The sequence below is a fragment of the Rhinatrema bivittatum genome, chromosome 1 (assembly GCF_901001135.1).
Source record: "Rhinatrema bivittatum chromosome 1, aRhiBiv1.1, whole genome shotgun sequence".
NCBI classification, from domain to species: domain Eukaryota; kingdom Metazoa; phylum Chordata; class Amphibia; order Gymnophiona; family Rhinatrematidae; genus Rhinatrema; species Rhinatrema bivittatum.
This window is the reverse complement of record NC_042615.1, coordinates 561,039,906-561,055,288: the sequence shown is the minus strand read 5'-3', so window position 1 is coordinate 561,055,288 and position 15,383 is coordinate 561,039,906. Positions and strand designations below refer to the sequence as shown.

Genomic DNA, 15,383 nt, shown 5'->3' with positions numbered 1-15,383 from the left:
ATAGTTGACCAGGGCCTTGTCGACCAGAAACATGTCTATCCGGGAGTAAGTCCCATGTGCTGCCGAAAAGAAAGTATAATTCCTTTCAGTTGTATGTTGGCGCTATATATCTACCAGCTGCCAATCTCTCAGTAGTGCCTTCAATTTTTGCCGATCTGTCTTAGCATAAGATTGTACTCCCTTACTAGTATCTAAAGGGGGATAGCTAGTCAAATTAAAGTCACCGCCAACTATCAACAAGCCTTCCGCCCATTGGTGTAATACCCCGGACAGTTTTACCAAAAATGTTCCTTGATCCGTATTGGGGGCATAAATGTTCACTAACGTATATACCTGAGCACCCAATTTAACTTTTAATAGTAGATACCTGCCTTCCTGATCTCTGATTACAGATTGCACTTCCACAGTTAAGTGTTTGGAGAAAAGAATTCCCACTCCACTGTACTTCCCCTTGGCTGACGCTGCAGCAAAATACTGTGTTGGGAAATACTGAAAGGTTAGCAACCTCTCATACTTTTTCTTTAAATGTGTTTCTTGGCAAAATAATATGTCCACCTTGGCATTTTGGGCATCCTGTAATAACCGTTTCCTCTTTTGGAATGTGTTTAGGCCTTTCACATTCCAAGACATTAAATTAATCGTGCCCACCATATTACTCTGGAGGACCTAATCGTAGCTCAACATAAGAACATAGGTACCATAAGCATGTAATCACCCTTCTCCCCTCTCCACAGTCCACCCATGACACAAATTTTAAACTGCACTTCATAAGTAAACATTGCCCCCACCACCAATGTCCCGGTTGCCCCTCCCAACTCCCCCCCCCCCTTACTCTTTGAGGAATGCTAGCATCCATCACGAAACACGCAAGTTCTCCCCTTATATAACCATAATATTGTATAAAGCCTCTCCCCTTATTATCTGTAACTTCAATAGTCAAACTGATCAAGTCAAATACCGCCGCCACAGGATATTGGTAACTAGACCAATTCGGCTGCCCTTCTCCTCTGGTATAGTAGGATCATCCTCATCCTAGGCCACTGTCTGATTGCAACAACAAGAATCAATAGAGCTGGTGGGACAGAAGTACAAGCCTTAGATTTCACAGCCTCAGGTGACGGTCCTCCTGGTTTCCAGATCTCCTCCAGAATGGCGTCGCAGTCTCTTCCCGCCATGGGGGTACCCTCTGCCACCGCTGATGCTGAGCTTGAGGAAAATTGAACTGTGTGTTCTGTTGCTTTGAGGGGTCCACCGCCTTCCATATTCCAGCTGCTTGCATAATGGACTGAGCATCTTCTACCGTTTGTACTCTCGAGGTATTGCCCTTTATAGTGAATTGCAGGCCAAAGGGAAATAGCCATTTGTATCTGTATTCTCCATCTCTTAGTACTTGAAGTAACTCCTTAAACTCCCGTCGTTTCCATATTGTTATAGGAGATAAATCCTGGGAAACTTCTATTTTCTGTCCATGCCACTCTATAACAGGAAGTTTCTTAGCTCCTCTCAAGATATTTTCTTTAGTCTGAAAGTCGTGGAAGCTCACTACTATGTCTCTTGGGACATTCCCTCTCGGTTTGGCAAGTGACCTGTGTGCACAATCTAGTTTGATTTGTGTCTCCTCCCTTGAAACCTCAGCATTTTCTTCTTGCATGATCAGCAAGCAAATGTCAGTTATCACTTCAGTGCAGTCAGCACATTCTGCACCTTCGGGGACCCCCCCAAAATCGCAGGTTCTCCCTTCTGAACCTATTCTCTAGGTCTTCCAGCCAGGTATTATGTTCTGCCTTAGACTGTTTGAGCTGCGCTATCTCCGATCGTACCTCCTCTAATGTGTTCTCCTGCGCAGTCACCTGCTCCTCCACCTAGGCTACTCACTCTCCCAGGGCCTCGTGGTCGCGTCTAAGGTCTGCAGCGAGTTGTTGGAATTTGGTTTTAAGTGCGCCCATACCATCTCTAATTTCTTGTAACCACGCTTGGAAATCCGCCCGCAACAGCCCAGGATTGACTGCACTGCTACCTGACTCTGGTGAGCCCACCCTCCGACGCTCGGTATGCTCCACGGTCTGGGCCGCTTCAGGCCCTGAAGCCTCCAGGCCTTCCTTTTGTGAATCACTATCTCCGTCAAAGGAGAATTGTCTGAGGTCGGCAAGCTTCTTTCTCACCGACATATTTGCTTTGTGTGTCGATATCCCCGGTGTGCAAGGCTGAAAACCCTCAGATGGCACTTTTAGGAGGGGATTGAATTATTTTGGAGCAGGGAGCTCTAGTCTCACGCTGTCATTCGGGTGGATGACGTCACTTCCTCCGTTTAATATCTATTTAGCGCCTCTTTGTCTGCTTCTCTCAAAGTTAAAGGTATCATTTAAATGCTATGCAGATGACATACAGGTCTTCCCAATAACAATTTCATTGGAGTCAGCCCAGACAAGATTATCTGATTGTCTGGGACAGATTAAAAACTGGTTATATGAAAATAAGTTGTTATTAAATAGTATCATAATCTCTGTCTTCTTAATATCGCGATCTGAAGAGGTTAATCCTGGACTGTGTTTTCAGTTTGAAGAATCATCAATATTAGTTAAAAAATAAAGCTAGGGATTTAGGGGGTAGATTTTATAAATTTGCGTAGCCGCGCGTATCTTATAAAATCCGGGGTCGGCGCGCACAAGGGGGTGCACATTTGTGCAACTTGCACGCGCTGAGCCCGGCACGAGCTGGCTGTTCCCTCCGAAGCCGCTCCGAAATCGGAGCGGCCTCGGAGGGAACTTTTTTTCCACCCCCCGCACCTTCCCCTACCTAAACCCCCCCCCCCCCCCGGCCCTATCTAAACCCCCCCCCACCTTTGTTGGCAGATTTACGCCTGCTGAAAGCAGGCGTAAATCTGCGCGCACCAGTGGGCTGCTGGCGCGCCATCACCCAACCCGGGGGCTGGTCCTGGGGCCTCGACCACGCCCCCGGGCCGGTGCCACGCCCCCGGTCCCGCCTGAACCACCCCCTGACCCTGGACACGCCCTCTCCCCACCCCTTTTACGAAGCCCCAGGACTTACACGCATCCCGGGGCTGTGCGCACGCCGGCGGCCTATGCAAAATAGGTGCGCCAGCGCGTGTAAATCCGGCCGGATTTACGCACGCAGGACTTTTAAAATCCGGCCCTAGGAGTATATATGGACCCTTCATTATCCCTTAGGTCACATTTTAGTGCCTTTGTACAGATCTGTTATTACAAGAAGCGCTTTTTATGTAATTTAAAGCCATTTCTTAACTATTCTGTTTTTAGGATGGTGATTCAAGTTTTAATTTTGTCCACGTTGGACTATTGTAATGTGTTTCTATTAGGTCTTCCCAGTTCATATTTGAAATATCTTCAACTGATACAGAATTCAGCGGTCCATTTGGTGATTGGTTATTTGGTGAATCAAATTTAAGGCATTAGTGTTTATTTTTAAAGCTCAGAGGAACTTGGTACCACTTTGTATTTCATCTGCATTCCAAAAACATTGACTAACATGCTTATTGCAATCATTGTCTCAGTTTCTATTAGAAATTCCTTCTGTAAAGGAAATTTAGAGTTGCAGGTCCAATTTTGTGGAATAATCTTCCAAATGAAATCAGGGGCGAAAAGGATCTGCTTCAATTTTAGAAAGTTTCTTAAGGCCTACTTCTATACATTAGCCTTTTCTAATGATCCTTCAAGTTGATTGACCTTTTTTTGTCTGAGAGTGAGAAAGAGGGGGTCTTGGCTAGGAATGGAAAGGGTAAGGAAAGGGAACATGGCAAAAAGAGAAAAGGGAGAAGGGTGGAAAGGGTGAAATGAAAGGAAGAGATGAGAAGTGAGGGAAGGCTAACAGATTTTTTTAAATATTATTATTAGTGTGTTTCAATATGTCAGAGATTATGTATGTATTGATGTGATCCACCAAGATCTGTGGACTGGTGGAATACAAATGTTTTTAAATAAATAAATAAATAGACATGTATCTGTTCCTGATCTTTAAACAATAAAGTGGAGTCCATCAGAGCTTGTGGGAAAATTGTCCATTTGTTGCATCGTTGAAAACCTACTGGTGATTTTCTTAATCATATCTCAGATGACTGAGCTGGTAAAAAGGAATGCACAAGTCTATCCCGTGTGAACGTGGGTTAATCTCTAAAAACTGAATGTACCTGTAACACAGGCCAACATTGTTTAATGATCAAACATACGTCCCACGACTGGTTTGAAAAGGGAACAACACACCCTAGACGAGGATCTTCTCTGGTGGCATGTTTATAATAATGCAGATCTGTCATTGGATAAGGCTCTTTTATATTCATTTCCCACATGATATGAGTAAATTCATTCCAAAAAACAATGAGCCAAATCTATAGATTGCTTTCAAAACTCCTCCATAGTAGAACATAATCAAGAGAGAGGGATTTTGAGGTAATAGTATCTGGAGATCTGAAGATGGCAAAGCAATTTGATAAGGTGATAACGAAAGCCAGAAGAATGCCTAGCTGCACAAAGAGAGGAATTACCAGCAAGAAAAAGGAGGTGATAATACCCTTGTACTTTGGTAAGGCCTCGCTTGGAGTACTGTGTTCAGTTCTGGAGTCTGTATCTCCAAAGGGATAGAGATGAGATGGAGGCGGTCCAGAGAAGGGCAAGCAAAATGGTGTGGGATCTGTATCAGAAGACCTATGAGGAGAGGCTGAAGGATCTAAATATGTAAACCCTGGAAGAGAGGAAGTACAGGGATGATATGATACAGACCTTCAGATACATGAAAGGTTTTAGTGATGCACGGACTTTCAACCTTTTCCATCAGAAAGAAAACAATGCGGGTCACAAATTTAAGCTACAGGGAGGAAAGACAGAACCAACAACAGGAAATATTTCTTCACGGAGAGGGTGGTGGATGCCTGGAATGCCCTTCTGGAGAAGTGGTGAAGACGAAAACAATCAAAGAATTCAAAGAGGCATGGGATAAACATTGTGGATCTCTAAAGGCTAGAGGACGGAAATGAAGAAATTGTGCAAAGGCATAACTTGCTGGTGCAGTGGTTACTACCCTTAACAGAAGGCATGGAGATATGCCTTGATGAGTCTAATGCAACTGCAACATTGCTCCTTACTTCAACGGCAGGGAAAAAGGGGAATAGGATACAGACAACAATCAAGAGGGCCTGAGTTATGTGGTCTGGGTATTGATACAGAAACATAAGGGAAAAGGACTGCTTCTACAGCTAAGTCCATAAGCAAAGCACGTCAAGCAATGCTGGCTGAATTTTCAAGAAAGCTCATTACCCAGAAAAAATGTTGCTAGTTGCAGTTTTTGTGGGTTATCATAAGGCTGCACAGAGTGACAGTTACGACTCTTAAGAGAAACATGGGAGTAACCTGCACAGAGTGGCAGTTACTACCTTAAGCTTGCTGGGCAGAGTGGATGGACCATTTGGTCCTTTTCTGCTGTTATTTTTGTTTCTATGAAGATGAAAGAATTGTTCCACTATAAATTCTTTTTTAAATGCTGCGAGTAACTACTAGTAAAGTGCAATAAAACATTGCGATCTGTTAGTTTCTTAAAAATTAAAAAAGCTCCATTCTTCCGAATCAGGATGTCTAAAAATAGTATAGCTTCATAACTCCAGTAAATGTAAACTGCAAATTAGAGTTGCAGCTATTAAGCCATTTAAAAAACAAAACGAAGGAATGTTGATCGCTTTTCCAAAGCAATAGAGCATCGTCAGTATAGCATTTCCATTAAAAAAAAAATGAAATCCTCAAATTCACAGTGATCTAAAAAAGTTCTTTCAAACTTAGGCCTAGATTTTCTAAGCACCGCGGTGGCATGAATCACGCGATGCGGGGGGCGGGCCTGTGATAGCTGGCAGCGATCGCTGCTGGCTTTCGCACCCAATAGTGCCATCGTAAAAGGTGGTGCTATTGAGCGCGAAATTGGAAGCGAAAAGGCTCCTTGCCTTTTCGCCGTCCACGCTGTCTTCATGGCGTCCGCCCTGGTGCAGCCTCGATTCCTCCTGTTTCGGTCTTGATGCCGCCCCTTTTTAGTGATCGCACGCGAAAAGGGACTTTTTGCATGCGAAAAGTTCCTTTTTGCGTGCGATCGCTTTGAAAAACGACCCCCCTCAGGGCTTTATTCATCAAGGTATTTTCCCATAGACATAGAATGGGAGAAAAGCTTTAGTGAATCAGGCCATTAGTGACATATTGATTAGCTATATTGGGGGCCATAGAGGCCTCCATCGCTGTTCCTTTAATCTGTAAAAAAAAAAAAAATACCTGATCCTGAAAAAGAAAAATATTTTGGTTAGTGCTATATGCATCAACTCACACAAAAAGGCATTAGACATATGATGATGTTCATGACAAATCAAAGTTTATTTTATTACCTCTCTAGCCTCTTGTTGAGGGATGTTTAGTGTATGGTAATATCCATTGTTACCAAAAGCAAATACTCTGGTAAAGAACCAAATTCCTGAAGAAACTGTATAATGTGAACTGAGTCTCATATATAAGATTTTCTCAATGGATGTGTGTTTTTCCCTTGGTAACCAACAATACTTAGGATACAAAGTAAACAATAGATGGAAGCTTTATTGATATACCTTATTCAGGGTACAGACTATTGGGAATATGGCTAGGCTTCTCAGAAAGCTGGAGTAAACCTGAATTTTGCCTCCTTCCCTGAATGCTTGTCACAGCTCGGCTTATATACATTTTTTCATGCTATAGACTTTTGCTCTCTGAACATTTATGGTCCTTCCATCATGCCTCATTAAATTTCTTGTACATTTCCAGTAACTGTTAATTTCCAGTATACTACTACTATATACTATATACTACTCCCAGCATAGTTCCTTTTCTTAGTATCGTGTATGTGCCTGTTCTGTACCGATAAGGTTTTCCACAGCGCCTGTGGTAACACATCAATGCTCATGCCTTCTGCTGCAGTCTTCTTCTTATCAAGCTCACACAGGTCCTCTTTGCACAGAGCTGCCTCTCTTCATCGCCCATACACAGGTTTCCACATGCTGGACACAAGATCAAGTTCACACAGGGTACACAGCCTGGCCTGGCCTTCTATCTCTGTTGCCAGGCAGACTTTACATCTTCCCTCTTGAACCTTGGTGAATATGTGACAAACCAAGGTTCACGAGCATCAGGAATAACGAGAAATAATGAATCGGGGGCAGCACAAGAGGTATGGTAAAGGAGCAGCCAGGGTTGCATCTTTAGACAGCAGAAACAGAACATGAGGCCACCATAATGATGTAAAGAAAAGGAAACCATGCTATCCACCACCCCTAACCTAATACCCACATTTAATGATAACTGCAACAGAGCAGAGTAACAGAAATCAAGCACGTCCATGTCGGAAAGGATGGGCAGAGAGCAGTAACATAAGTATTGCTAAAACAATGATACAAAAATGAATAAATGATTCACTGAGCTAAACTTTTATTTCTAAACCATGCAAGATTGGCTTATATAAACTTTCTGCTGGGGAAGAGGAAATAGAGGAAGCAATTATATCCTTGAGAACAGCAGGAATAGCATTTATAGTAGAAGCATCATCATAGAGAAGCAAAGTAGGGGGAATGACAAATGTTTAATCAGGTAAAGAATTATTGTGTTATGTTCAATGACTTCTATACAACACTGACAGCCATAAGTAGTTTAGAGAGCATGACAGAGACTGCCTTGTGCCATTAAAAGCAAATCTAGAGCTAATCTATGCTCTTGTAAGGTTTCTGTTATCCCTCTTAATTGAAGGGCAGTGTGCCTGTGGGTTTCTATAGTAATGTTCTTAAATATTTCCACAATAGCTTGTAAGCACAAAATACTCATTGTCATTCTGGCTATACTATGGCCAGCACCAAACATAAATACTGTAGCTGCAATAAGTCTATCTCTTTTGGCCAGGGTTAAAAGATCCTATGTAATTGCTTCTGCTAGGATAGCACGCTTACTATGTGTATGTATGTTACCATAATTCATGTGATATTTGTAAATGATTCTAATACTAAAAATGAAAAATGCAATATAAAGAAATCAAAAGTCTTTTGTTTAGAATGTTCATCAAGGTAGTCCAAGAAATAGAGATGAAACAAGAATATGCAGCATAGATGATCTTTTACATCTCTGCTTGCATCAGGGCTTGTGAATTCATTCCTGATGACAAACAGGCAAGCAGACCCAACAATGTCCCAATATCTTTCAGCATTGACTCCATGATGACACTAGACATCTGTTCAAGAGAACATAATTTCTCTCTATGGGCCTCATTTTCCACACCACTCGCATGCAATAAGGGACCTTTCGCACGCGAAAAGTCCCTTATCGCGTGCAATACCAGGATGGGGGTGGAGTCGGGGCGGAGTCAGCCCTGGAAGAGGAGGAGTCAGGGCGTCACCGGGGCCGACTCTGCGCCGACGCCGCAGACAGCGAAAAGGTAAGTGCCTTTTCGTGGCAGCTTTCGCTCCCAATAGCTACACCTCCTATGGTGGCACTATTGGGTGCGAAACCGGCAGCGATCACACCGCGACAGTGCGATCGCTGCCGGCTAGCGCAGGCCCTCCCCCCGTTTCGGCCCCCCGCCCCTCATCTTCTAACGTATCACAGGCCTGCGATACTTTAGAAAATGAGGCCCTATATGTGATAAATTTGAGAAACAAATTTTATGTGAATGGCTGAGCTGAGACAAACGTGCTATTACCATATGTTCAAGGGCTACTGTGGATGAATCATTAGGATCTGGCAGAAGCCAATGGATTTATTACAGATCATTGATAAGTCACTGCTGAATTCCTTCATATCTATTTTAGAAAGATTCCTTGGATCTCTTGTATCTACATTTTTGGATATAAGTCTTTTGAAAGATAAATTGTGCTTCTACTTTTTTGTGTGATTTTTGACCTATATAACAGTAATGCAAATTTTCTTCAAACTTTGGACTGTGTCATATGAAAAAACACAACCTGGGTCATTGGAAAACTGAACACAATAAAATTTCAAAATCTACAGTTTTCGGCTTTCTCAGTAATTTTATGATTTTCTTCCATTATTTTCCTTTTTTGTCCTGAAATTTCAAGTAGAGGAATAGCCTAGTGGTTAGAACCAGAACCAGGAAGCCAGGGTTCAGATCCTACTGATGTTCATTATGACCTTGGGCAAGTCACTTCACCTTCCATTGTCTCAGGTACAAACTTAGGGCATGATTTATTAAGCTTTTTTTTCCCATAGACACAGAATGAGAGGAAAGTAAATCAGGCACTTAGATTGTAAGCCCTCTGGGCACAGGGAAATAACTACGATATCTGAATGTAACTCACCTTGGGCTATTAGTGATAAGGCATGATTATATCTAAATAAAATAATTTATGTTGTGTTGAGACAAATAAACTATTGGAATGTATAAAGTAAAATTAGCAGAGGCTGGAGTCATGTTTGCTTTTCTTGCTGCAGTTTTCTTTCTTCAGCAGCTTAATGATACATGAACGTCATCATGCTCCAAAGCCTTTATCCTCATCAAAGCGTAGTAGACAAGTGAGACTAATGCCATCAGCTGTGAAGAGTACACAGTATTTTTAGCAAAGCTGCTTATGAGAAGAAACCCCATAACTGTCCTATAGTATTCTTGGAAAATGTTCTGCAGTGACTTCATGGCTTCAAGTACAAGACTCAGTGGCAGTGGCAGAATTTGGCAGTCTCATGTATGTTAATAAAACTGGGATAAATTCTGTCTTGATTTTCTGTTTTTATGAAACATTTTCTTCAGGATTGAACTATTAGACCGTAACTTTTAAACAGGTGTGCGGGCACACGTGTGACTATGCACAATTTTAAGTGGAGAAGCGCCTATGCATGCAAAAGCCGCTTCTACCATGTAAATGGGGGGATTTTAAGACGCGCACCACCACCATTACCAGTTTTCCCAGTTCGCCCAGGTAAGGAACAGTTTAATAGCCTCCCTTCTCCCCTGTTAGCTCCTACTTTTAAAGCCCCACTGATCTGCCTATATCTTTTTGTTTTACTACTTACACGCCATCCATAGCAAAAGTAAAGTTACGCAATAGCGGACCTCCGCATGCGCCTGTGTGTGTACGTATTACGCGCAAATTTCAAGGTGAAATCCAGGAACCCCCATGCTCTACCCAGACTACGCCCCATCCCCTTTTCTGAACTTTTCATTTGTCATCATAGTAGCAAGTACACGCATACACGGGCGTCTTTCAAAATCTGCTTGGCACGCTCCAACCCGACATAATTATATATCTCCCGGGTTTTGACATGCACCAGGCTTTTAAAATTCACCTTTTAGTGTTTTGTAATGAAGACTCGGGGTCTCTAAAAAGATGTGAGATGAGGCTAGGATTACCATCTGTCCTAGTTTTTCTGGGGCAGTACAGTTTCCAGCAGGTGCAAAAAGAGTTCTGACCAGAGTTTTATTTTTGCCTTTAAGTTCCTAGTTACTGATTTAATCAGTGTTACTGACTAAAAACAAACAGCCTAACTTTCAAACCTAACCAGAACAGAATGGGGCAGATTTTAAAAAAGTACGCCTGACCGGCGCAAACAAGAGTACGCCGGATTTTAATAGATACGCGCGTATCTTTTAAAATCCAGGGTCAGCGTGCACAAGGCTGCGCAAAATTGACAGCCTGCGCGCGCCGAGCCGCACAGCCTGCCTCCATTCCCTCCGAGGCCGCTCCGAAATCGGAGCGGCCTCGGAGGGAACTTTCCTTCCATCCCCCCGCACCTTCCCCTCCCTTCCCCTCCCTTCCCCTACCTAACCCACCCCCCCCCAGCCCTATCTAAACCCCCCTACCTTTGTTTGAAAAGTTACGCCTGCCCCGGCCAGCTGCCAGCGCGCAATTCCCCGGCCCAGGAGCAGTTTCGGGGGCCTCGGCCACGCCCCCGAAATGCCCCCATGCCAGAACCACGCCCGCGGCCCTGCCCCCGGATGGCACGCAACCGCGCCATACCCCGACACGCCCCCCCAGGAAAACCCCAGGATTTACACGTGTCCCAAGGGTTGCGCGCGCCACCGTGCCTATTCAACATAGGCTCGCCGCGCAGGGGGAGCTTAAGGCAGGTTTTCGGGGGGTACGTGTGTATCTAACGCACGTACCCCTTTGAAAATCTGCCCCTATTTGCGCATAAGTGGGCATGCAGGGATTAATACTAGCAGAAGCTGCACAGTTTATGAAATACAATGTATTTCTGTTCTGAAAATATGCATGAATGTATCAGTAAATGTGTATATTTCCCATGGAAGAAAACACATACTTTCTCTACCCATTTTATAAATTTTTTTTTATTTACTTTTTATTGCATTTTTTAATATACAATAAGAAAAATGGTAATACAAAACATATCTGTACAAAATAATCACACCAATAATCATCATAATCAGTATTTCCCTACTCGTCCTAAACAAACACATGAGAAACAATATGTGGGGTGGAGATAGAACAATTAAGGCAATAAATCATATTTAGTATAGATCAAATGAGAGACAATATCTCTAACTGAAACGCCTAACGTATACAACCATATCAACCTGGAGAACTACTACTACTATTGTCAGAAATAAGTTTCTAAGGGGCGGATTTTCAAAGGGTTACGCACGTAACCCTTTAAAACCCCTCCTGTGAGTGCTGAGCCTATTTTACATAGGCTCGGCGACGCGCACAAGCCCCGGGATGCACGTATGTCCCCGGGCTTGAAAAAATGGGCATGCATGTTATAAAATCGGGCGTAGATTTGTGCGCACCAGGTTGCGCGCACAAATCTACGCCCGCATGTAGGTTACAAAATCTGGCCCTAAGAGCATAGGATCTGTGAAAACAAACTTATTCTTTTGGTACTCAACTAAGCATTTACATGGAAACTTTAGAAAGTCCCTCTGATATCAAGAACCTTCTGTTATAACAAAAGAAACCATTTCCTCTTCATTTGTGTAGATCTGACCACATTCAGAAAGATTTGGATCCGCTGGCCACAAAAGGAAAATTTCTACAGGAAATATATTTTTTAAACACTCGGTTCCAATCCTTCTCAGAATAGAATGAGACTAAGAGTAACCCTCACGGAGACATGCGAATATATTTTGGGGTTGATTTTGAAAGAAGCACACGGCTGTTCATGTGTGCGCGATTCCCGGCGCGCACACATGGACGTGCTGATTTTATAACATGCCACGCCAGCGTGCATGTTATAAAATCTGATGGCCATGTACATATGCACGCCGGATTTCAAAATCCGTGCACGTATGTGTGGGCAGCACACACGGGGGAAGGTGAATTTTCGCTAAATTCACGCAGCGACGCAATTGGGCATCCCCCAGTTCCCTCCCAGTCCACTCCAATTAAGGAACAGACTGGGAGGCAACTTCCCTACCCCCCTACCTAAACTTCCTCCCTAAACTTCCTCCCTCTTCACCTCTCCTCCCCAAACCTAACCTAACTTTTCCAAAATTTTTTATTTTATTACTTACTGCTCCTCTGGAGCAGCAGTAATCTCCGCATGCCAGTTCACACTTCCCTTGGCACCTCCCCTCCAACTTATTTCTCCTCCCCCTCTCACCTGAAGTAGCAGAAGCGTACAGCCAGAAGAGAGCAACAGCACAGTGCACTCTCATTGGCCCTGCAGTAGTTCCCTCTCATCTGCATGGGATTCTTTTCTAACTGGAAGGCTGTACAGGAGGAGAGGGCTGAGGTAGGCTCCTTGTGGGAATTATATATATTACGTGTGTGTGTGTATTGTTGTTTATATACTTATATATGTACACACACACACACATATTCTTATACATACATTATATAGCAGTTATAGTGAATTTTGTGCCTTTCACATGTGCTAGAGAGAGTTAGTGCATGCTAATTAATATGCACCGAGGCATAGCAGCTGCTGAAACTCATTCTACTCCCACCCTACTTGTAGCGCTGAGGTTCACCAAAGCCTTGGCCCACGCATTTATCTCCGAGCAAGTCAAGATCTTAAGGGGCAGGAGTGATGCCCAGTCACTCCTGACTCACCAGCACCAAAATTCAAAATGAAAGGACAAAGGAGAGGCACCATTTAGCTGGCACCATTTTGAATATCGACACTGGTGGGAGGACCGAATCTGTTTTGCTCCTACCCCTTAAAGCCTTGACTTGCCAAGGGGGATTTCAATTTATTAAAGTTGGTGGAGCTTGGGGCGGGGGGGATAGGAGTAATGGTTTTACCTTGTTTTTTTTTATGGGCTCTTTCATTAATTTAATAATAAAAAGTGAATCTGCGGGACCCCTTTAAACTGCTCAGTGTCTTAAGCATTTACTTAATCTGCTTATGCCTAGTGCCAGCTCTGGCCTTGATCTCTTTTTCCCTCATACTCCTTGCAACATTGCTAGCCTTTGAGCTTCTTGCTATCTGCATTATGCTTTGTATAGCCTTTCTGTTTCCTCCCTGTCTTTGCTAATAGTGCTGCCTGGTCAGACTTTATCCTTTGCACCATTCAATTGAATCCATACTGGCCCATGCTTATCTGTCCTTACCTAGTTAAAGGGGATCATTTTAACTCTGGCAGTTTGTCTCAACAAGAGAAAGCAAATGTATCATTCCCACTACCACAGTAAATCTAACTTACAATACCAGTAGTAATTACACATATCTCTGATTTCTCCTCAGGAGGAACATAACCTTTTCCAGTTGGAAGAAGGGATTGAAGCCTTGGAGGCTGCAATTGATTTCAGGAATGAGAGTATTCAGAGCCGCCAATACTCCTTGAAAGCAACATCACAAATCCTTTCACAGAGCGAGGCTAATGTTATGGAAAAATTCAGCTCCCTGTCTCCCTCCGAAGTCAGGTCCATTCTTGTCAGATACTTCAACAAGGTTTGTTCTTATATGCTTTGTTACAAACATGTCCTGGAGACAAGTGTGGGTCAGTAGTGATACTTAGTAGTTCAGAAAAGAATTTGGGATAGCATTGATATTGTTACGTAGCAGGTCAGAAAATCTTCTATGAGGCAAATTATATCACTGTCAGCAAAGTCTGCAGACAACTGGAATTTGACCTTTTTCTAACTGTACTTTAACAGAACACTTTTGTAAATAAGTATTTAAATTAAAATTTCTGAGGTCTATATTGAGTAATCTGGAAAGTGGCAAGTTACTCTGTTAAAGTTAGCAAGTGACCTAACTTAGTATATTCAGTCTCCCACTGTATGTACTTGGCTAAAGTTACCCAGATAAACTGCATTGAAAAGGAAGGTACAAATAGAATAACCTATTCAAAAAGAAAAATCGAATCATGATCAATGCTATCAGTCCACTATTGGTAAGAGAAAGGTACACAATGTTGCGATTCCGGGTCGGCCCCGGAATCGCTACTTACTCCATCAGGGTTCCGCATTGGGCCCGCGTTCCCCGGACCTCCAGGGACCTCGGCCGCCGCGGGCTCGGCGTCTCCCCACCTCGCCCGGGCCTGCAGTCCCTCCTGCCATGTCCTCTTTGCTGCGATGCAGCAGCCGGCGTCCCTCGGCGGCTGGCCCCGCCCCCTAGACGCGCGCGTCTCAGGCCAGAATTTAAAGGGGCCAGCGCGGGAAAAGGCAGGGGATGCCTCCGGATGACATCAGACGCTGCAGGGTATTTAAACCCTGCAGCTTGACCAGGATATTGCCTTGCAACGAGGTTCCCAGGTTTACCTGTCTCCAGTTGCTGCGTTCCTGTACCCTCTTGATCTCCTGTGGTTCCTGATCCTGGACTGGCTTACGACGATTCTTGGCTTCTGACTCCGGACTGGCTTACGACGATTCTTGGCTTCTGACCCCGGTACGGCTTACGGTGATCCCTCTGGCACTTGACCCCGGACTGGCTTAAGACGACGCTCTGGTCTCGGACCCCGGTTTGGCTTACAGCGATCCTTTGGCTTCTGATCCCGGACTGGCAAGCGACGATTCTCTGGTACACGACTCCGGACTGGTGAGCAACGACCTTGGACTCCGTCTGACTCAGCCCCCGCGGGCTCTCCTAAGTCCCAGCGGCCGGGTCCCTACGGGCTCCTCCTGGGGAGGCTCCGGCTTCCAGGGTGAATCTCCTAAGTCCCAGCGGCCGAACTCCTACGAGCTCCTCTCGGGGGAGGGTCGGCTTCCAGGGCGAAGATCCTCTCACCATTGTACCAGCTCCACCATTTCGTCCTTCCTTGCCACGGCCCTTGGTCGCAGAGGGCTTCCTAGGATCCTCCTTCGGCCATCCACGAGTCTGTCTTGCCGCCTCCCGGTCGGGGCCACTGCTGCCACCATCTACAGCAATTCATCCTCTGGTTCCGATCGGCCCAAGGGTCCACGAATCCAACAGATTGCAAGGCCATGGACCCGGCGGACCTTGCCGGCC

The 15,383-nt window shown here is 44.4% G+C and overlaps 1 protein-coding gene across 4 annotated transcripts in view; it reads left to right on the top strand.

Moving 5' to 3' along the window:
• KIF27 (kinesin family member 27) overlaps nt 1–15,383 on the top strand; it is a 342,610-nt gene that overhangs the window by 242,717 nt on the left and 84,510 nt on the right. For all 4 annotated transcript variants that reach the window (XM_029616875.1, XM_029616884.1, XM_029616868.1 and 1 more), the window contains one exon: nt 13,677–13,883. In XM_029616875.1, the coding sequence (XP_029472735.1) occupies nt 13,677–13,883 (207 nt within the window). The remainder of the gene's footprint in view (nt 1–13,676; nt 13,884–15,383) is intronic.